Source organism: Oncorhynchus mykiss, chromosome 3 (assembly GCF_013265735.2).
Source record: "Oncorhynchus mykiss isolate Arlee chromosome 3, USDA_OmykA_1.1, whole genome shotgun sequence".
NCBI lineage: Eukaryota > Metazoa > Chordata > Actinopteri > Salmoniformes > Salmonidae > Oncorhynchus > Oncorhynchus mykiss.
In genome coordinates this window covers 15,368,319-15,390,931 of record NC_048567.1, presented here as the reverse complement: position 1 = coordinate 15,390,931, position 22,613 = coordinate 15,368,319, and the positions used below count along the sequence as shown (strand labels likewise).

At 42.1% G+C, this 22,613-nt stretch overlaps 1 protein-coding gene across 3 annotated transcripts; it reads right to left on the bottom strand.

Annotated features, from left to right (window-relative positions):
* Positions 1 to 847: 847 nt before the first annotated feature.
* Positions 848 to 18,472, bottom strand: ncam3 (neural cell adhesion molecule 3). Of its 3 annotated transcripts, none has more exons than XM_021596790.2 (16): positions 18,176 to 18,471; positions 16,203 to 16,274; positions 13,937 to 14,131; positions 13,229 to 13,366; positions 12,655 to 12,792; positions 12,396 to 12,513; positions 11,873 to 12,027; positions 10,141 to 10,283; positions 9,871 to 10,009; positions 7,669 to 7,836; positions 7,297 to 7,417; positions 5,496 to 5,625; positions 5,200 to 5,365; positions 2,551 to 2,755; positions 2,294 to 2,419; positions 848 to 1,871 (listed from the first exon to the last, which is right to left on the bottom strand). In XM_021596790.2, the coding sequence occupies exons 1-16, from the start codon at positions 18,234 to 18,236 to the stop codon at positions 1,832 to 1,834; spliced, it is 2,115 nt and encodes a 704-aa protein (XP_021452465.1). In that variant the 5' UTR covers positions 18,237 to 18,471; the 3' UTR covers positions 848 to 1,831. The 3 variants fall into 3 exon arrangements, with proteins under 3 accessions (XP_021452465.1, XP_021452466.1, XP_021452467.1); XM_021596791.2 differs by having other exon boundaries at positions 5,496 to 5,623; positions 7,298 to 7,417; positions 12,655 to 12,795; positions 18,176 to 18,469; XM_021596792.2 differs by lacking the exon at positions 2,294 to 2,419 and having other exon boundaries at positions 12,655 to 12,795; positions 18,176 to 18,472.
* Between the last annotated feature and the right edge of the window lie 4,141 nt (positions 18,473 to 22,613).

The following is a 22,613-nucleotide window of genomic DNA, read 5'->3' as shown; positions in this document are numbered from 1 at the left end:
TGAATTCTCTCTTTGTTTTATCATCCACAGACAGAAGTGGAACATGGCAGAGAAGAAGCTTCCTACCAAACCAGTCCTCCAGTTCGGTGATCAGAGGAAAGTACAGTACTAACAGTGGCCTTACTCTGGTTGTCATTGCAAATCTGGTTGTCATTGCGAATGGGCTATGTTGTCATTTCGAAACAAACCTTACACATGTAATTTATTGTTCTGTTTTTCTTAGATAATAAAACCAGTTTGCATGAAAGTGAATGGTAAATGTGTAAATCAATCCCATTGAACTTTGAGTTAGTTAAAGTATGCCAATGAGTAGCAAGAGAGTCATTCTATGCCTGGGGCCAGTGCTCAGTATTTTGACTGTATTCTGACTGTTAGATACAGAAAGCAACATTGTCTACACCAGACATCTATGAAAACATGAGACGGTCAGCCAAGCCGATCACTGATCCTGATGACATGATCCTGATGACATGAACTACTCAAGTACGCAACTACACAAGCTCCATGTCAGCCTTGCTCCTTCACCCAGGTAAATAACCACAGAGTGAGTGAGACACAAAGTAAATTTCACAAGGAAAATAATGTGTATCAAAACAATTGCATAATAACTTGCAAAAAATGTGTACGCAACAATTCAACAACAGGCTTACATTACGTAGTATCTGTAATATAGTAATAACTACTAGATAAATACAAATATAGCTCTGCACTTAAACTTGTTCCCCTTAAAAGGAGGCAGTGGATGACGATGCAATTAACTACAACCAACTACAAACACACTGAGGTGGTCAGAGAACTTTGATTTCTAGACCACAAGTCCTACAGTATGGTAAACTCAAGAAAAGTGAATGAAAAACAGCATGTTTTTATTTCACATTTTTTAAATAGCAAAATGCATAGCTGTTATACTGTATGTGTATGTACAAACAATGTACAGTGTACAATGTACAAAAGAAACTGTAAAAAAGTGGATAATTAAACAAATACAAACATAAAATTATTATATGAGCAATTTGCAATTTAACAACAGATTAGGTTAAAAATAAGCACATCATATAGCTCTGTAATATATGAGCTCTGTATATTCCGCATGATTACAACACTTGAAGAGATGTCATTTTGACACGTTGTTATTTGTTAATGTGATTATGCTGTATACTGTATATCAGGGCTGCCCACCCTCTTCCTGGAGATCTACCGTCCTGTGGGTTTTCAGTCCAACCCTGATTTAACACACCTGATTCTACTAATTAGCTGCTCAACAAGACCTTAACCAGCTGAATAAGATATGCTAAATTAGGGTTGGGACTGAAAACCTACAGGACAGCAGATCTCCAGTAAGAGGGTTGGGCAGCCCTGCTGTATATTGTTAATATGTTAGGATAAAATGTCCTTATTAAATAATGATATGTCACTTACAGATTTTTTTGCAGATTAAAGTGAATATAGACTTCAATAAATAATGAGTTATGATTCAATTAATGAACTACGAAGGTCTCCCTGACAATTTACAGCCGCCTTAATGTACTGAAATATAACATGAATGTACTGAAATATAACATGAATGTACTGAAACATAAAAGCAAGGAAATGTAACACTTAACAGGAGATTACACAAGGCTGGATGAAATTACAACAATCTGTCAATGTTAGACATTACAGTTCACAGATAACTTTCCGAATCCTTATCCTTTCTCAACATGGACTGTCCTGGGAACTCTCCAAAAACATTTAACTAAGACCCCTCAACTCACAATACTTCCTCCTTTCTACTTTGACATTTACAGGTTCCATTCTTCAGATACTAGGATGTCACTTCCTGTTCAGTATCTCAGGCCTCAGTGACAGGATCTCCATTGGGGGACGCCTTCCTGAAAGAAAATAATAGGTCAGGTTAGAAATAAAATACAACTCAATACAACTAGCCATGCAAATATTTAATGAGTCATTAGCTCAGTAACTAAATATGCACATGCAAATACAGGAAAATGAGACTGTGTGCCTACTAATTCTGAAAGGGCATTCCCGTGTTCGTCAGCTCAAGTCATCAAAGACTCTAGCAGTGGCAAGTGGGTGGTGGCTACCTAACAATTAACATGGGTATCAAAAAATGGGTAAGGGTGTCACTTTTCACATGGGTATATTAGTTATAATTTAATTAGTCAGTGATCGAACACACTTGCTGACTTATAAGTGCAGAGGTGACTCTTGTTGCCATTTCTTATGGATCTGAACATGTTTAGGGCGAGGGTGGGCTGTGTCCACCCCTCTGACATCATCATGGGCCACCTACTCGAATTTGGTGAGGGGCGCTTTGTCGCACGTGACCTCCGCCTGCAACCCATTCTTTTCCCCATTTTGTGTCTGCAGATTTGGGATGCTATCCCTCTGTAGTCCTAGCCCATTCAACTTCAAGTCTCTGCATTGAAGGACACACATAAACTGAGGCTCAGGAGGGTTCATATAGAGAAACACACATAACCACATTACAACCCTCTGAATATGTTACATTGAGGAACAGGCAGACAGTAGGCTAGAGAACAGCGTTACCCATTAGAGGTGCCGTCCCCCTCCTCCACAGTCTTCATCCCAGGGACCTTCTGCCCAAACAGCTTGACAGCCAGGAACATCAGCATGCCGCAGTGGTTGGTATAGCAACAGGTGGCGTCCACAGCGATCAATAGCGCCAAGAAGATGGCTATGACAATGCCTGCCACAGCCCCTTTCCCCATCCCACCCTTATTCATCTTGGCTACTGAAAGGGAAGAAGGGAGGGAAGGAGTGAGGGAGCGAATGAAAGGGATGGAGAGAAGGAGAAAGACACAGAGAGGGAGAGATAATCATATTTAAACTGACCTGGAATTCTGTTCTGTAACTGTTTTATTTCAGAGATATTTTCCTCTCTATTGGGCAATAGTCCATTTTCCAGTATGTGACCGTGGTAAAGCTGTGAAACAGCTTGTAAGGAATGACATCACCAAATAATGAACTAATTGCTGGCACCTGTGCCTGTTCGCCAGCTCTGCCCGGGACTCTGGAAAAACTATTATAAGGTGAGAGTGCAGAAAGGAGGAGCTGATCCATCGATGAACGCGAGGCTCCGTAGCCCTTGCAATTATATAGCCCTGTGTAGGGCTGCCGACGACAACCAGATAAGAAAGCTTTTTTGGGGGGTTGTTGCTTAAGGCTAAGGCTATTCAGTGCACCTTAGATATGTACCTACCGTTGGCCTGCAACTTGCCATGCCTGCCGGCTCAGCAAGGGTGCACACGCTCAGACCCCACGGGAGCGTCTCGTCAGCTAGACAAGCAAAATGTTTTTTAATGTTTTTAGTGTCATGTCCGTGTACTATTCTGTTGGCTGAGTCCTCTTAAATGTGTTTCATTTTTAGGAGTACCTTTTTAAATTACAGTGTGGGTTATGAAGGGAGGACAGAACAGTTATTGTCCTCCCTACCTTTATTTAACCAGGCAAGTTGAGAACAAGTTCTCATTTACTCATGGCCAAAATAAAGCAAAGCAGTTCGACAGATACAACACCACAGAGTTACACATGGAGTAAAACAAACATACAGTCAATAATACAGTAGAAAAATAAGTCTATATACAATGTGAGCAAATGAGGTGAGATAAGGGAGGTAAAGGCAAAAAAAGGCCATGGTGGCGAAGTAAATACAATATAGCAAGTTAAACACTGGTATGGTAGATTTGCAGTGGAAGAATGTGCAAAGTAGAAATAGAAGGAGCTAAATAAATAAACACCGTAGGGGAAGAGGTAGTTGTTTGGGCTAAATTATAGATGGGCTATGTACAGGTGCAGTAATCTGTGAGCTGCTCTGACAGCTGGTGCTTAAAGCTAGTGAGGGAGATAATTGTTTCCAGTTTCAGAGATTTTTGTAGTTCGTTCCAGTCATTGGCAGCAGAGAACTGGAAGGAGAGGCGGCCAAATTAGGAATTGGCTTTGGGGGTGACCAGAGAGATATACCTGCTGGAGTGCGTGCTACAGGTGGGTGCTGCTATGGTGACCAGCAAGCAGAGATAAGGGGGGACCTTACCTAGCAGGGTCTTGTAGATGACCTTGAGCTAGTGGGTTTGGCGACGAGTATGAAGCGAGGGCCAGCCAACGAGAGCGTACAGGTCGCAGTGGTGGGTAATATATGGGGCTTTGGTGACAAAACGGATGGCACTGTGATAGACTGCATCCAATTTATTAAGTAGGGTATTGGAGGCTTTTTTGTAAATTACATCGCAGAATTCGAGGATCGGTAGGATGGTCAGTTTTACGAGGGTATGTTTGGCAGCATGATTGAAGGATGCTTTGTTGCAAAATAGGAAGCCAATTCTAGATTTAACTTCGGATTGGAGATGTTTGATGTGAGTCTGGAAGGAGAGTTTACAACCTAACCAGACACCTAGGTATTGTAGTTGTCCACATATTCTAAGTCAGAACCGTCCAGAATAGTGATGCTAGACGGGAGGGCAGGTGCAGGCAGGGGTCCAGATTTTGCTGCTCTTTCAGAACATCAGCTGACTGGATTTGGGTGAAGGAGAAATGGGGAAGGATTGGGCGAGTCGCTGTGGGGGGTGCAGTGCTGTTGACCGGGATAGGGGTTGCCAGGTGGAAAGCATGGCCAGACATAGAAAAATGCTTGTTGAAATTCTCAATTATAGTGGATTTATCTGTGGTGACAGAGATTCCTATCCTCAGTGCAGTGGGCAGCTGGGAGGAGGTGTTCTTATTCACCATGTACTTTACAGTGTCCCAGAACTGTTTTGTGTTAGTGTTGCAGGAAGCAAATTTCCTTTTGAAAAAGCTAGCCTTGGCTTTTCTAACTGCCTGTGTATATTGGTTTCTAACTTCCCTGAAAAGTTGCATATAACGGGGGCTGTTCGATGCTAATGTGTGTGCCTTACACCACAGTTTTCTTTTTTCTACTCAGGCTCATTTGCATAGACAACATAAATATAGTAGGGCTCCTATGTGAGATACTCCACGTTGTCTTATGAAATGAAATGTTTAATAAAGTATGTAATTGTTTGTTATACTTTTGTTGAGTTCTGGTGTGTCCTTCACTCTGACATACCAGTTAATCGAAAGGTGGTGGTAGCAATTCGTTACTCTGCTCAATCCAGTATTTGTCCCACCTCTCGGAAGGTCTCAAGCTTTATTTCAGTACTACAGTATGCCATAGCAGCTTACCAGGCTGTGGGACGTTGAAGTTTAGCTTGGCGGGGCTGGAGGAGCCGTAGGGGTTGACGGCGAGCACCTCCACGTGGTAGTCTGATTTATACTGCAGGTCATGGAGGTTGATCATTGTCGAGTTGGACGGCAGGTCCTTCTCCCTCCAGTCCTCGTCCACCTTATTCTAAGAAAGAGAGAGGAGAGGGGTGTGTGTGTGTGTATGTGTGGGGGGTGGGGGAGTATGAGGTCTTGCATACTCTGTAATGTCTTGATCTTTTCTCTTCACTGAAAAACAAAAACGCATGCATACTCACCACTCTGTAGCGGACGGTGTAGTGGGTAATGGGGGAGCCTCCGTTGTTCAACTGCGGTAAAGGGATTGAGAACATATTGCCCTCAACCTTCCCCTCGCTTGCCACCAGGACCGGGCTGTCTGGTTCCCCTGGGGAGGGAGGCAGGTAGAGGCAGTGTGTTGGTACAGTAGGTACAGAGGTCAGGGGTGTTCATGCATCAGCCAGCTTACACAGTGTGTGAAACTGTTGTAGTAAAATCTACTGTCATGTTAGGGAGGTTGGTTATCCGTGAAAAACTGACTTTTCAGAGTTTCACAACACGTGTCAGTACTTTACCTCCTGCGGGCCCGAATGCCGATGGAATGGGAGGATGTCATCAGGAGCGGGGCAATAATGGAGCATGAATAGCCATCAGCGAGCAGGTGATGATGTCATGTGGATGATCATGTGATAGTGGAATGAGTGAATTATGGCAGATTAATTTTTCTTCCAGCCAATATACAGCTGAAGTCGGAGGTTTACATAGACCTTAGCCAAATACATTTAAACTCAGTTTTTCACAATTCCTGACATTTAATCGTAGTAAAAATTTGCTGTTTTAGTTCAGTTAGGATCACCACTTTATTTTAAGAATGTGAAATGTCAGAATAATAGTAGAGAGAATGATTCATTTCAGCTTTTATTTCTGTCATCACATTCCCAGTGGGTCAGAAGTTTACATACACTCAATTAGTATTTGGTAGCATTGTCATTAAATTGTTAAACTTGGGTCAAACATTTCGGGTAGCCTTCCACAAGCTTCTCACAATAAGTTGGGTGAATTCTGGCCCATTCCTCCTGACAGAGCTGTTGTAACTGAGTCAGGTTTGTAGGCCTCCATGCTCACACACCATTTTTCAGTTCTGCCCACAAATGTTCTATAGGATTGAGGTCAGGGCTTTGTGATGGCCACTCCAATACCTTGACTTTGTTGTCCTTAAGCCATTTTGCCACAACTTTGAAGGTATGCTTGGGGTCATTGTCCATTCGGAAGACCCATTTGCAACCAAGCTTTAACTTCCTAACCGATGTCTTGAGATGCTGCTTCATTATATCCACATAATTTTCCCACCTTATGATTCCATCTATTTTGTGAAGTGCACCAGTCCCTCCTGCAGCAAAGCACCCCCACAACATGATGCTGCCACCCCCGTGTTTCACGGTTGGGATGGTGTTCTTCGGCTTGCAAGCTTCCCCCTTTTTCCTCCAAACATAACGATGGTCATTATCACCAAACAGTTCTATTTTTGTTTCATCAGACCAGAGGACATTTCTCCGAAAAGTACAATCTTTGTCCCCATGTGCAGTTGCAAACCATGGTCTGGCTTTTTTATGGCGGTTTTGGAGCAGTGGTTTCTTCCTTGCTGAGCGGCCTTTCAGGTTATGTCGATATAGGACTTGTTTAATTGTGGATATAGATACTTTTGTGATACAGTGAATTATAAGTGAAATAATCTGTCTGTAAACAATTGTTGGAAAAATTACTTGTGCCATGCACAAAGTAGATGTCCTAACCGACATGCCAAACTCTAGTTTGTTAACAAGAAATTTGTGGAGTGGTTGAAAAATGAGTTTTAATGACTCTAACCTAAGTGTATGTAAACTTCCGACTCCAACTGTAGATAGACACTCAAAACAGTAGGCAATATGGATATACTGTAGCTTGTTGACACAAGTAATGCAATTTGAACAATGATAGTTGGTGACAATTAGTAATAATTATACTGCATTTGCCTAGATATGATGCGATTGAGAGAGAGGAGGAAGAGGAGGGTGACACTCACGTATGCCCTGTGTGCGGACGGTGAGCTCTTCGGAGAAGCCTCCCTGACCCAGGTGGTTCTGTGGGGCAAACCGGACAGAGTAGGTGGTGTAGGGATTCAGATCTTTGATAACCAGGGGGTCTGCACACAAACAACAGGGTACATGAACACACATATTACTTTTATATATGTGTACACTTAAACTAATCAAACTACTCATAACTAGTCATATCACTAAAATGGTCATCAGAGGCCTCCCCTGGTTTTAGGGAAATCAGTGTTCAGATACGACTTCTAGTCCTCAGCATATTCATTGGCTTCATCTTAACTGTCTCAAACATCATCTACAGTATTTCATTAAATAGATTGGGCGCTGAGAGTCAGGTTTTTACCTGTGGACTGGATGACTCTCTCCTCCCAATTGTTATCACGTCCTGTCTTCCACTGGAGGGTGAAGTGGGTGATGGGAGAGCCCCCGTCCACCAGGGAAGCCCCCAGGGTGAAGTGGACCGATGTGGGCCCTGGGGTGCCACTTACCTGGGATGCTTTACCTGGCCAGGCTGGGGGAGGAGAGATGAGAGAAACATGGAGAACAAGAGGATTGAATGAGGGGGAAATAGGGAAAAAGGAGGGAGGTGCAGAGCAGGTCAAAGACAGAGAAGTGAAGAGGGAATGAGAATGTCAGAGATGAAAGAATAAGAACATTGTCATTAGAAATCAAAAACAGTGAACACTGCAAATGTAAATAAACTCACCAAAAAAAGAAACGTCCTCTCACTGTCAACTGCATTTATTTTCAGCAAACTTAACATGTGTAAATATTTGTATGAACAAAACAAGATTCAACAACTGAGACATAAACTCAACAAGTTCCACAGACATGTGACTAACAGAAATTGAATAATGTGTCCCTGAACAAAGAGGGGGTCAAAAGTAACAGTCAGTATCTGGTGTGGCCCCCAGCTGCATTAAGTACTGCCGTGCATCTCCTCCTAATGGACTGCACCAGATTTGCCAGTTCTTGCTGTGAGATGTTACCCCACTCTTCCACCAAGGCAAGTTCCCGGACATTTCTGGGGGGAATGGCCCTAGCCCTCACCCTCCGATCCAACAGGTCCCAGACGTGCTCAATGGGATTGAGATCCAGGCTCTTCGCTGGCCATGACAGAACACTGACGTTCCTGTCTTGCAGGAAATCACGCACAGAACGAGCAGTATGACTGGTGGCATTGTCATGCTGGAGGGTCATGTCAGGATGAGCCTGCAGGAAGGGTACCACATGAGGGAGGGATTGGTCTTCCCTGTAACGTGCAGCGTTGATATTGCCTGCAATGACAACAAGCTCAGTCCGATGATGCTGTGACACACCGCCCCAGACCATGACGGACCCTCCACAACCAAATTGATCCCGCTCCAGAGTACAGGCCTCGGTGTAATGCTCGTTCCTTTGACGATAAACGCGAATCCGACCATCACCTCTGGTGAGACAAAACAGTGGCTCTTCAGTGAAGAGCACTTTTTTGCCCGTCCTGTCTGGTCTAGCGACTGTAGGTTTGTGCCCATAGGCGATGTTGTTGCCGGTGATGTCTGGTGAGGACCTGCCTTACAACAGGCCTACAAGCCCTCAGTCCAGCCTCTCTCAGTCTATTGCGGACAGTCTGAGCACTGATGGAGGGATTGTGCGTTCCTGGTGTAACTCGGGCAGTTGTTGTTGCCATTCTGTACCTGTCCCGCAGGTGTGATGTTCAGATGTACCGATCCTGTGCAGGTGTTGTTACACGTGGTCTCCCACTGTGAGGACGATCAGCTGTCCGTCCTGTCTCCCTGTAGGGCTGTCTTAGGCATCTCACAGTACGGACATTGCAATTTATTGCCCTGGCCACATCTGCAGTCCTCATGCCTCCTTGCAGCATGCCTAAGGCACGTTCACGCAGATGAGCAGGGTCTCTGGGCATCTTTCTTTTGGTGTTTTTCAGAGTCAGTAGAAAGGCCTCTTTAGTGTCCTACGTTTTCATAACTGTGACCTTAATTGCCTACCATCTGTAAGCTGTTAGTGTCTTAACGACCATTCCACGGGTGCATGCGTATTAATTGTTTATGGTTCATTGAAAAACATGGGAAACAGTGTTAAAACCCTTTACAATGAAGATCTGTGAAGCTTTTGGGATTTTTTACGAATTACCTTTGAAAGACAGTTTAGAGTACCTACACTTTAGCTAAAATCACCCACTGTTTTCAGTTATTTTAGAATTTTATAGTGGTTTGTGGCTGCTTGTCCCTTTATAGAAAGGTAAAAACTGATTGAATCAATGTTGTTTCCATGTCATTTAAACCAAAAAATGGAATGCAATGACGTTGAATCAACGTGGAAAACTGATTGGATTTGCGAAAAGTAATCATTTGAGGGAATTTCATATTTCATATTCATATTTCATATTTTTTCATATTTTTTTCACCTAAAATCCAATGACTTGGTGAAATTTTTTGTTGATTTCACGTTGAATTCACATTAAGCTGACGTCTCTGTCCAGTGGAATGTTGTGTTAGCGCTAAGTATTATCATAACAGAGTAGGAAGGTCAAGAGTGGCCTTACTCTGCAGGCTGAAGTCTGTGGAGGCGTTGCCAGCAGGACTGATAGCCATGCAGCTGTACAGCCCTCCATCTGAAGACGTCACATTGTCAACTACCAGGACATAGCCATCCTCCATTCTCACTCGACCTCCACCAGCGTCCTGTATCCACACAAACACAACCAGACAGGAACTCGGAGGAGAGAAATATAACAAAAATGTATTCTCTGCCTGATTCTCCCCCAATATTTGTTGTAATTATTGCCACTGTGTGAATGCATCGTCTGTCTTACCACTGTTAGCAGGTGGTCATTGTTGGTCTTCCTGACCCACTGCAGCGCGGGCATCGGGTGTCCTGAGACGTTACATGACACTGAGAGAGTCTGGCCTGGCTCCAGCTCCATCTTCTTCTGGCTCAGCACTGCTACAGGATGCTCTGTAAACACGCACAGAACAAGAGACAGGACAAACTGAGTGCTTTGTGTGACAATAACAAACAAATTACAATAGATAAGAATATGTGTAAATGATTAACAATATATGTGCATCTTCTGTTAAATAGGAAAAATGATTTTGTTGTGTGTTCAGATGGCTTCGAAGACCAGCAAGGTATTGGTATGGTTAAGCCAGCAAGATATTGGCATTGGATCTGGTTAGGGAGTGAAAGTTATTTATAATAAGGGTTACATGGAGAAAAACGGACCTCTCTGAAATGAAAATGGATGGGCCTCCCTTCAGCAAAATATATTTGACCTAAACCATCCCTGAACGCTTGAAAAATAAAACAAGTGACCCTCTCCTATACCCCAAACAATAGTGAAAACATAAAGTGGATAGCAGGGAACATTGTCTACCATTTACACTTACTTCTTCGACAGACCAGAGCCTTAGATATGACGTTTTAGAAACTGTTCTATGTCCTGTCAGCATTACATGACAGCACAGGAATTTTTATTTCACACAGGGCTGCGGCCCGGGACCAGAAGGTTTTGGTTTCGCAGACCACCGTGAAGAGTATGGGTGGAAAGATTTCCTTTATAGTAAAAGCATTCCATAAATCTATAATCGTATTTGCAGGTCCGAGAAAAAAATATCCTTTTATAAACCTTTCATACAATTCTACGTAATTTTACATATTAGCAGAATATTTTTTAATAACACACAAACTACCGAAATTACAGGCTAAGAATGGACAGAGAGATGTCCCTATATGTTCATCTTATCATATTTCTTTAATGCCAAATGTCTTGTTTTAAATGAAACTGTCCTTGTTTGCAAATTATTAAATCTCTGACATCATGAGGAATCTTGAAGTTAGGCCTACCTTTTCATCCCAGACAGAGTAGGACTACCTTCCCCCCCTAGACAGAGTAGGACTACCTTCCCACCCCAGACAGAGTAGGACTACCGACACAGAAAAAAAATGTACGTTTTAACTGCTGGCTACTCTTCTTCAATGGCTTAACCTAGCGAGAGAAGGTCACAAGTGTTTCCCTAAAGGCTGTCTGGGTTTAAACATTTTCTGTTGCACAGAACGTGAATAGATTAATCAATCGATAGTGATAGAATTATACGAACAAAAATATAAACACCTGTTTAATGATCATGCTGTTTAATCAGTTTCTATCGTAGAAATATAACTTTGCTCTGTGCTTCTGCAAGCATGCATTTCATAGCCTGTATCTTTCTGAAAACACCTGAAGATTAAAAATAAATTATCTGATGAGAGACACACAATGCTGCTTTTCCCTGGTTGAAAATGTTACACGGGTAATGGGTTTGAATGGGATCAAATGGTTTGTTTTCTGAAACAGCTTCTAGTGGCTCAGGCTCACTAGACTGTCTGACAGAAAATGGTTGCTTACACAGAATCAAATTCTCCATGATATCTCTGTATATCAGGAACGTAAACATCTGGAAGGAAGTATTCAAATAACAAGCCATTTTTTATCTGTTATTTTGGAGAAAGCTTGGTCTTATGAAGCTAAAGCTGTTTGTTTCCTGATGTTCTCTAACAAACCACACCTGAGACATCCAGCATGATCATGGCACTGCTCTCTGAGATTTTATTCTTGGCCGTGCAGATGTACTCTCCGTAGTCGCTCCTGACAACGGACGAGATAATGAGCTCGCTCTTGTCTGAGTTGTACTTGTAGCGGGACTCATCTGAAGAGTCTGGGCTGAGGAGGGAAGCGCCAACAGACAGACAGACAGAAGTGAGGCCTGGTGCTACAGAACATTAGCACGCTGCTGATAAGGAAGTTGACAGGAAGTGAGACACACAGTCAACCACACAGACAGGATGGCACGCCACATTAGTGGTGTACTGAGACATAAATGACCACGTAAATATAGACACACTGGAGGCCTTCACCCAAACATATACTTTCCAATACACACTAGTTTTTCTCTCTCTCTCTCTCTCTCTCTCGCTCTCTCTCTCTCTCTCGCTCGCTCGCTCTCTCTGTGTTATTGCAAACTGTTTTGAGCAGGATACTCTGGCTTTACACACATGCACATCAGTGTGAACAAACACACACACACTCACACTGTCCAGATGATGTTCGGTTGGGGGACTCCCTCGACCAGGCAGCTGAGGGAGACATTGGTCTCTGGTCCGGCCGTGACTTTCTTCACCTCCTCATGGATCTTCGCTGTGGGAGGAACTACAGCAGTCGGGTCAGAGGATACATTATTTATTATAGTCAACAACAACACACACCTAATCCTCTGGTCTATACAGAGTTTGTACGAAATAAAGATCTTAAAATATCCCTTATTCCCTACTGCACTTTGAGTAACCCCACCGTTGACAGAGATGGAGATGTCGAGCTTTTCGAAAATGGGCCGGTCCTTGATTTTAGCCTCACAGGTATATGTTCCTCGATCCTTCCTGTTGATGTTGTTGATCTGTAGAGAGTTGTCTTTTAGTTTTGTGATCCGACCTGCTGGGAGCAAAAGACGGAAACAGGAAAAAGAAAGATCAGCCCCATCTCAGCATCAGGAACACGTTCTGTCTGCTTAATCATCAATATAACCATGCTTCAAAAAGCAATCAAGCTCTCTCTTTAAGGTTGTCTATGGTGGTGTTCAAATGAAACAGGGTCAGGGCTTGTCTGATGGTTATTTTTAGTGTGTTTTGTCCCTCTGGAAAAAGACAGATTGAATCAGATGTTTCCCAGGGAAGAGTCCGGGAAACATCCCTCGATTTGACAGCAAATCGGATTAGCCTATGAGCTACGTGACCCCTTCTGCCCCTCACCAGCCTGTCCACCATCGCCACCTCTCCATCGGTCACATGCAGGCAGGCAGCAGCTAGTGTGAGGAGCTAGGAAGCTAAGAGATCCCCATACCACATGAACAATCATGAACCCCTCCTACCTTCAGAGTGCAGTTTCTCATGGTCCCTCTCCCAGTTGACTTCCACCACCGGTTTGCCAGTGACCATGCAGGTGATGACCACATCTTGACCCTCCAGGAACTCATGGTAGGCCAGTGTTTCCCCGAAGGATGGCCGCTCTGGGTGAGTTGAGAAAGGGATGAGAGAGCGAAAGGGTCATTGTGTGTGTGTGTTTTTGGTTTTACTATCCTCAAGGAACATTTCACCGGTCCCAATGAGGAAAAAGGATATCTCAGGCTTTAGGGTTATAATTAGGGTTAGGGGTTAGGGTTAGGAGTTGGGTTGGGGATTTGAGATTTGGGGCTAAGGTTAGGATTAAGGAAAATGTCACTCTTCCCCACAAGGACAAAGGCTATTTTAGGTTTAGGGGTTAGGTTTAGGGTTAGGGTTAGAAATAGGGTTAGGGTTTAGGGTTAGGAATTGAGTTGGGGGTTTGGGGTTAAGGTTAGGGTTAAGGGTCAGGGTTAGGGGTGAGGGAAAATAGGATTTTGAATGGGAATACATGTTTTGGTCCCCACAAGGATACTAAAACAAACGTGTGTGTGTGACAGAGATATGAGCTATGTGGCGTCTTTGATCTTGCAAGACAACACTAATTAGCTCAATACTCAAATAATATGAGAAAAACCCTTCAACACTAACTCTTGGTCATATTAGCCAGGTGAAAAGTTTTACTTTAAACATCTTACCATAGACAAAGATGGTATAAGATGTATGATCTCTGTGACCGGTGTCAAAATCACATAAGCATGTGTACCGTCCTGCATCCTCCATCTTGGCATTCCTGATTAACAGTTTTGACGATGTCTCATCCACTTTCTCAATCTGGTCTTCTTCAGCATCCTCTCCATCTTTCTGCCAGGTGATGTCTCCTTCCCCACCAGCTAAGAGGAGTTATGTGTGATTATATGTATCATATTTAAAACATTTGTTAATATATATATATATATCCTTATATACTGTTGAAGTCGGACGTTTACATACACCTTAGCCAAATACATTTAAACTCAGTATTTCACAATTCCTGACATTCAATCCTAGTAAGAATTGCCTGTCTTAGGTCAGTTAGGATCACCATTTATTTTAAGAATGTGAAACGTCAGAATAATAGTAGAGAGAATTATTTATTTCAGCTTTTTATTTCTTTCATCACATTCCCAGTCGGTCAGAAGTTTACATTCACTCAATTAGTATTTGGTAGCATTGCCTTTAAATTGTTTAACTTGGGTCAAACGTTTCAGGTAGCCTTCCACAAGCTCCCCGAAAGTTATGGGAACCACAATAAGTTGAGTGAATTCTGGCCCATTCCTCCTGACAGAGCTGGTGTAACTAAGTCAGGTATGTAGGCCTCCTTGCTCGCACACACTTTTTCAGTTCTGCCCACAAATTTTCTATGGGATTTGTGATCGCCACTCCAATACCTTGACTTTGTTGTCCTTAAGCAATTTTGCCACAACTTTGGAAGTATGCTTGGGGTCATTGTCCATTTGGAAGACCCATTTGTGACCAAGCTTTAACTTCTTGTAACAAACTTATTTTCCGTCTGATGATGAGTAGGACCAAAGCGCAGCGTGGTAAGTGTTTATGTTATTTTTATTTAAACTGAACACAAAACAAAATAACAAAGAGAATAAATGAGGTGTCAGGTGCAGAAACACAAAACAGAAACACAAAACAGAAGAAAACTACCCACAACCCATAGTGGGAAAACAGGCTGCCTAAGTATGGGTCTCAATCAGAGACAACGATTGACAGCTGCCTCTGATTGGGAACCATACCAGGCCAAACACCTAGAAATATAATACACAGAACAAAACATAGAATGCCCACCCCATCTCACGACCTGACGAATCTAAAATAGAGACATAAAAAAGGAACTAAGGTCAGGATGTGACACTTCTTGACTGATGTCTTGAGATGTTGCTTCAATATATCCACATAATTTTTCTCCCTCATGATGCCATCTATTTTGTGAAGTGCACCAGTCCTGCAGCAAAGCACCCCCACAACATGATGCTGCCACCCCTGTGCTTCACGTTTGGGATGGTGTTCTTCGGTTTGCAAGCCTCCCCCTTTTTCCTCCTAACATAATGATGGTCATTATGGCCAAACAGTTCTATATTTGTTTCATCAGACTAGAGGACATTTCTCCAAAAAGTACAATCTTTGTCCCCATGTGCAGTTCCAAACCGTGGTCTGGCTTTTTTATGGCGGTTTTGGAGCAGTGGCTTTTTCCTTGCTGAGCGGCCTTTCAGGTTATGTCGATATAGGACTCGTTTTTACCTGTTTCCTCCAGCATCTTCACAAGGTCCTTTGCTGTTGTTCTGGGATTGATTTGCACTTTTCACACCAATGTCCATTCATTTTTAGGAGACAGAACGCGTCTCCTTCCTGAGCGGTATGACGGCTGAATGGTCCCATGGTGTTTATACTTGCGTACTATTGTTTGTACAGATGGACGTGGTACCTTCAGGCATTTGGAAATTGCTCCCAAGGATGAATCAGACTTGTGGAGGTCTACAATGTTTTTGTGAGGTCTTGGCTAATTTCTTTTGCTTTTCACATCTTTTGCTTTTCCCATCCCGTCTTTGAAATACATCCACAGGTACACCTCCAATTGACTCAAATGATGTCAATTAGCCTATCAGAAGCTTCTAAAGCCATGACATCATTTTCTGGAATTTTCCCAGCTGTTTAAAGGCACTTTAACTTCTGACCCACTGGAATTGTGATACAGTGAATTAGAAGTGAAATAATCTCTGTAAACAATTGTTGGAAAAATTACTTGTGTCATGTACAAAGTAGATGTCCTAACCGACTTGCCAAAACTATAGTTTGTTGACAAGACATTTGTGGAATGGTTGAAAAACGAGTTTTAATGACTCCAACCTAAGTGTATGTGAACTTCCGACTTCAACTGTATACATATATATATTGCCAGAACATTGTACCAACCTTTGCAGAGGAGCATGGCATTCTCACCCAGCAACAAATCTGCTTTGCTGGTGATGATTTCCATTTTGGCCTCTGACACAGTGAGGAAGAAGAGCAATATTAGAACAACCTTTTAGACACCTAACAGTAACACCACTTGAAACTTCTATATTCTGGAATAACTATTGAAATGGAGAACCTAGAGCCCAAAATTTGGGCCTGCCTATCGACTTGACTAAGAATATATTAGTGTGATTAATCAAATACCACCAAACCACAACTGTCATGTATTTTCTACACTGTATCTCTAGAACAGACTGTAACGATGCACTCATCAACACTATACATTTATAAGAGAGATCAGTTGATTGATTTGACCTGGGACACCTGCAGAAGGAGAGAGGTCTCAATTGCACCTGTCAACGCTGAAGCCCTGCAGATAGACATCAATCTGGAGATAGTAAGTTAGGCCTACAAATAGGCTCCTGGGGACTAATTGCAGCATGCCGACAGGCGGCCAGGAAAAAACAAGCAGGGACCTTGGCAGTGATGGACTTCCTGAGCAGCACACTATTCCTTCCTGTACTGAGGCTGAGAATGGCTCTATGGCTGTGGATGAGACAGGCTCTATGTCTGCGTCCCAATTATCTTATTTGGCCACATCTCCTTCCCCTCATAACTTACTTTATTTCTGTCTTTTGTCTTTGTTGGCCACTGAAAGTTGAAAAGGTTGGATAGACTTCCAACCTTTTGCTTTCCTTTCCCCTATCATCAATTTGGTTGTAAAACAAGGTCAGGGGGCTCTTGGAGCCTAAACCGAATTACAACAGAGGGATGATGTAGCCTTAACAATCCCGGCTGGGTTAATTAGGATGAGTTTAGATGTGGTGGAATTAGAATAAGAGTAGTTAGTTGGCATCTCTTTTTTGGCATTTTAAAGATCACTGCCAAATTATGGGGTGGGGTGGATTCAAAAAGCATTTATCTCCTTTTACAATTCAGTCTCAGGAACAGATGAGCTTGGACATTGCTCTGGGTACACCTCACACTGAGAGATAGAAAAAAAAAATAAAGAAATAAAGAAAATCTATTTTTTAACATAAGAGATAAACAAACTCAGTATTCTCTCCTATGTCCTAGCATTCGGGATGCTGTATAGCTGTAGCACCACATTCATGTACTTGAGGAATGTGTTGAAAGTGCTATATATTGTACATGTAGGGAAAATTGGCAAGGAAAATGTTCACTTTAGTTATCTCTGTAAAGTTGGATTGAATCCCTTAGGTAAGATTAAATACATGTTAATGAAAAGTAAGACAAACAAGCACAGTGCATCTCATGACAGAACACAAACTGTGAACCATGTTCCCTGTGAGGAGAACCCTACAGATGCAGGATCTTAATTTGAGCCAGTTTGCTACAGCATGAAAATAATCCTGCAGCAACAGGAAATGTGCATTATTATGTGGATTATAATGAATTTACATTTTTGTACGGGTTGATAAATGTGTTTTAAGGGAAAATCAAGTCTGAAATATCAAAGTCGAAATTACAAACTTCGGAAGGATTTTTAAACACACACCAAGTTTTAAATGTCCTACATCACAGGAAAGTTATCCTGCAACAGGTTGATCAAATTAAGATCCTACATCTGTAGCAGTGATATGATCATCAGATATAGGCTATACCAGCTCTGATATACTGATTTCAAGAGTTTTAATGAAGAAAGTCATTACACTGATGCATAAATACCACATATTCAAAGAAATGAACTCCATCAGTGACATTTTTTGTCTATATGTGTCTATTATATTTAAACTATAGGCAAATGCATATTGGCAAATAATGAATAAATAAACAAATAAATAATCGAGTAAATGCAATTAAAAGCAAAAAATAGTCCCACTCTCAACAAATATAAAAGTAGGCCTAATTAATATGATTATTTACAGAAATATTAAAACCTTGAAGTGTTTAGGATTTTGTATTCTCACCTGAAAAACCAAGGACCAGCATTATGGAACACATTCTCAAGATGAGCATCGATTCAGCCATTTCTACTTCAACGTTGTCACTATCCTCAATTAATGGATCGATGTAGTCCTTGACACCTGCTGCATGCAATTGCGCGCGAAAACAACAGTGGTGGAAACATATATTTCATGCTTTTATAGGCAAGAGGAGAGAACCGGGGAGGCAGACAGGGACCCCACAATCTCTAAAATCTCTGCATGCTGCCCTCCCCTGCTCAAATCCACACCCCTTAACATTTTCGGTTCAGATCATGCACCGGGGAAAAATAATGCTGGAAAGTAGCCTTCCCTACCCTATCAGGCGCCACCGCAGGCCCCTGCCTCCGCTCCAAAACACCGGATAAAAGGAACTCTGCACTCCGCACTCCCCCAGGGACGAGATGGAAGAAGATATTTTTATCACTCGACTCCATCAGTTTTAGTTAAAGAGCAAGTTCATCTGAATTCATAATGTGATGAAATTAAGCTATGCAAATAAAACCTGTATTATTGATTTAATAAAGCTTTTTCATTTCTTGACCTCATTTTTCTGTTCCCATCATTTCTGTTTGCAGAAAATGTCACACTTTGTGTCCGATTTCTCTGGAAAGCTCATGTAAAATGTTGATAATTTATGTTTTCAGCATAAAAAAGAGAAAACAATAAAATCAAAGTAGCCGAAATTACAGTGTGCCATAAATGGAAAAATAATGTCTCAGAATAAAAATATTCAAGATGCAGGGATTGTACATAGTTGCACTTATTTTATGGAGAGCACTTATTTAATTATCCAACTCCAAAATAAACTGTTACTTGTGCGCTGCACAAGGTATATATTCCTTTCACATTACAGTAATTCTGACATAGCTGAGAGATGCAGAATGAGACGTGATAAATCGACCATAGGTCGTATTTTATACTTTTTTAGGGAGAGCAACAATAAGGTTTCTCCGGGGACGTAAAAAAAAGTAAAATATGTTTTTAATTGGTTAACAAACAACTACATTTCCAAATGAAAAGTCATCAACGTGAGGGCATTTCATCTTCTTTTCACCAAACGTTTAACCTAAATCCAATGAAATGGTGAAAATGTTGTGTTGATTTCACGTTGAATTCACGTTAGTTGACATCTCAACCAAATGTAAATCAGAACTAGACTTTGATCTGACGTCTGTGGCCAGTGGGATCCCTCACTTCAAATGTAGAGTTAAGAGGAGATTATGTACACACATTTCAGTATAAATCTTGCAATCAAATTAACAATCTGCGAACTCCGGCACCGCATCTGCCCCTTTGATTGTGAACATCCTGGAAACTAGGGCATGGTGTTTATCGTAAAATGAGCATGAAGGTCATTTGGGACGCAAATTAAGTATTTTTCCACAGAATCCTATGAAAACATAGTTCAGTTTCAAGCCAAGCCGGAAACCTACCTACTTTTCATCTTGGTACAAGACTTGTCTATTTAAGGTGCACACTCACATACTCATATAGGTTAAAGCATTGGCCTGTCACTCTGGCATGACAGCTTTCTAAAAAAATGTGGTAGGTGATGTAATCACAGTTTAGCAAGCAATATCTGAGCTACACACACACACACACACACACACACACACACACACACACACACACACACACACACACACACACACACACACACACACACACACGTACTATTAACCTTGTGTGGACTCACAATTCAGTCCAATTTAAATTCATATTTTCCCTAACCCCTTACCCTAACCTTAACCTGAAAACCTAACCATAACACTAAACCTAACATTAACTCCTAACCCTAAACCTAATTCTAACCCTAACACTAATTCTAACCTTAACCACAAACCCTCTAGGTAGGCATTTGACCTTGTGAGGACAAACAAAATGGCCCCACTTTGTCAAATTTTTGTTTGTTTACTATTCTTGTGGGGACATCTGGTCCCCACAAGTATAGTTATCCACGTCCACACACTACCCCCCCCACACACACATGCACAGCATCATCACACTCCTTTTATCTGTCCCGCCACCCAGTAGGAGCTCAGTATCACTCGTGTTCTCAACCAGGCCGCCACACCTCTGAAGCCATATCATCATATCAGCCATGGGGCCCCAGTGCTAGCCAGCCCTTCCCAGCACCACGACGCTGATAGTGAATCAATCGCAGGCTCCGGACTGTGGTCCACTCAGCCATTAGAGACACAGCCCTTCCATCAGGGCTGCCTATCACAGCGATTATCAACAGCCTCTCATTTTCTCTCATTATAGGGGAGCGTGCTCTTTATGAAAGTTGGCACACAATGGGGAAAAAGTGGCGGTCCCAGCTGTGATTATCTTTGTTCCCTCCTCCTCTCTCTTCTTTTCTCACTCCTCCTTCCTGTCATGTTCATCCCTTGATTCAGAGAAGTACAGGGACATTTGGCAATGCAGCTAGCTACCAAAACCACTATCATTTTAGGTGAAAAGGAATATGAACTAGCACTGACTGAGAAGAGAAATATATGCAAATATAAATATGTTTAGCTGAATTATCTTGGGTCCAGATCTTTGTTGATGAATAAGTAAAATACCATCAGTCTCAGGTGACAATGGCTAGTCAAGGCACACTCCCCAAAACAAGGACCCCACACCCTCATGTTTTTGGGATGCCACATGACGCCAGTCCCCAAAGTGTAGACCAGCCACCGTTCCCTTCTTTGTCCTCCTCTCATACTGGTAAACAAACAATGGCCAGATGAACAATGGGGTGTTGTTTTGGTGCCAGAATTGCAGCGCTGGTTTAGATAATAAAAACATAAATACCACCACCACTCACATACTGTACACTGCACACACACACATTCTTAACAGAAACCCCAGATGTGAAGAGACACTGCAGGAAATTGGGACAGACGCCAAAGGGCTCTCGTGACATTTAAGGGCTACACACCAGAGGAGGCTGGTGGGAGTAACTATTGGAGGACGGGCTCATTGTAATGCTGGAATGGAATACATTTAACGTTATCAAACACATGAAATATATGGAAACCACGTTTGACTCTGTTCCATTGACTCCATTCCAGTCTTCCTATAGCAACCAGCCTTTTCTGCCACACACCCTCCTGTTGCCTTGTAGATGGCTGGACTGGATTGGGGGTTGGAGGCTGGGGTGGAAGATATCTCCCATGTAAAGTCATAATTATGCTTATGAACAATTCTGTAACTAGAAAGTTGAGTCAGGGTTAAGGAACTTAGGAGAGTCTGGAGAAACATAACAGCTGTTAGTTTTCCTTTTTCCCCCTTGTTGCTTGCTCTCACTTGCCTGTCAGCCTGTGAATGCACTCTGAAATGATTTCTATTACAATTACAATGTCAAATAAGTCTTTGAAAGGATCCAAGGAGGCTATGGGGCGTTGGTTTTGCCCCGTTGGATCCCTTTCGACCAGATAAAATTATAAAAATGTGTAGCATAACATGCCTTGACTTGCATTCACAGGGGGGAAAGGGTGAGCTGAGGGTAGGGTGTATGTTACAGTCCTCCATGGGCATTGTTGGATTCTGGGTAAACTTTGAACATTGTTATACTCAGAAGTATAGAAACATTAGTTCTAAAAGAGACATGAGGTATGCCATAATGAAGCTTGGGAGGGGCGGAGTGCAGGCAACACGATCGCATGTGGCAGTACTTGTAAGGGGAGAAACCGTTGAAGGCTCATGTTACTTAGCCCCCTGCTTAGCAATAATGATGCAATGTTTAGCGATAAGGAGGAGACTCCACCCAAAGTGGGGTATGAATACTACCACAGGGGAAGCCATGTCTGTGTCTGATTTACAGCTGTATAGACCCTTTGGGAATAATTAAACTTGGTTAAACTTCTCTAGTGTCCGTGAGTTATTTACTCTGAAAATTAGAACCTATTAGAATGAAATATGTAACGAGTAGGGACAACTCTAATACCGAGGTTAATGAATGAACATGTATAAAAGGTTTTCCAGCAGAAAATGACTTTATAGCCCAAGCATCATAACACTTAACTGGATTGAACCTTGAGACCGACCACAGGCTTTGGCAACTCCAACCACATTCCTGTTAACAATAGACAAGGTAATTAAATCATGTTCTGTTGAATTCAAGAAAAACATCATCCTCTTTATTCTTAGATGCTATTTGTGTGGGTGAGTGACATATAGAAATGTATTCTCTCAGACTCTCTGGACTAGACTATTACACATACTTTGACTTGACACTGGGAAGATTTAGGATATTCTTAAAAATGTATCTTGATAGAGCAAACAGGTTTCATCCTCTGTCACATCAGCAAATCTACAGGCAACACTCACAAAGGAACATTTCACAGTCCTTTGTCTTCATTCTTGGCTTGGTTCATGTGAATATTGTAAGTTATATTCAGATAGTAAGCTATTTATACATTTGAGAGGAAGG

Excerpts from the sequence above, each read along its gene's own strand:
- ncam3 (XM_021596790.2), bottom strand. The coding sequence starts at position 18,236 with ATGGCTGAATCGATGCTCATCTTGAGAATGTGTTCCATAATGCTGGTC. Across the intron at positions 16,275-18,175 it reads GCTGGTCCTTGGTTTTTCAG|AGGCCAAAATGGAAATCATC; the intron begins GTGAGAATACAA and ends TCACTGTGTCAG. Across the intron at positions 1,872-2,293 it reads GCGCCCCTCACCAAATTCGA|GAAGGCGTCCCCCAATGGAG; the intron begins GTAGGTGGCCCA and ends ATTTTCTTTCAG.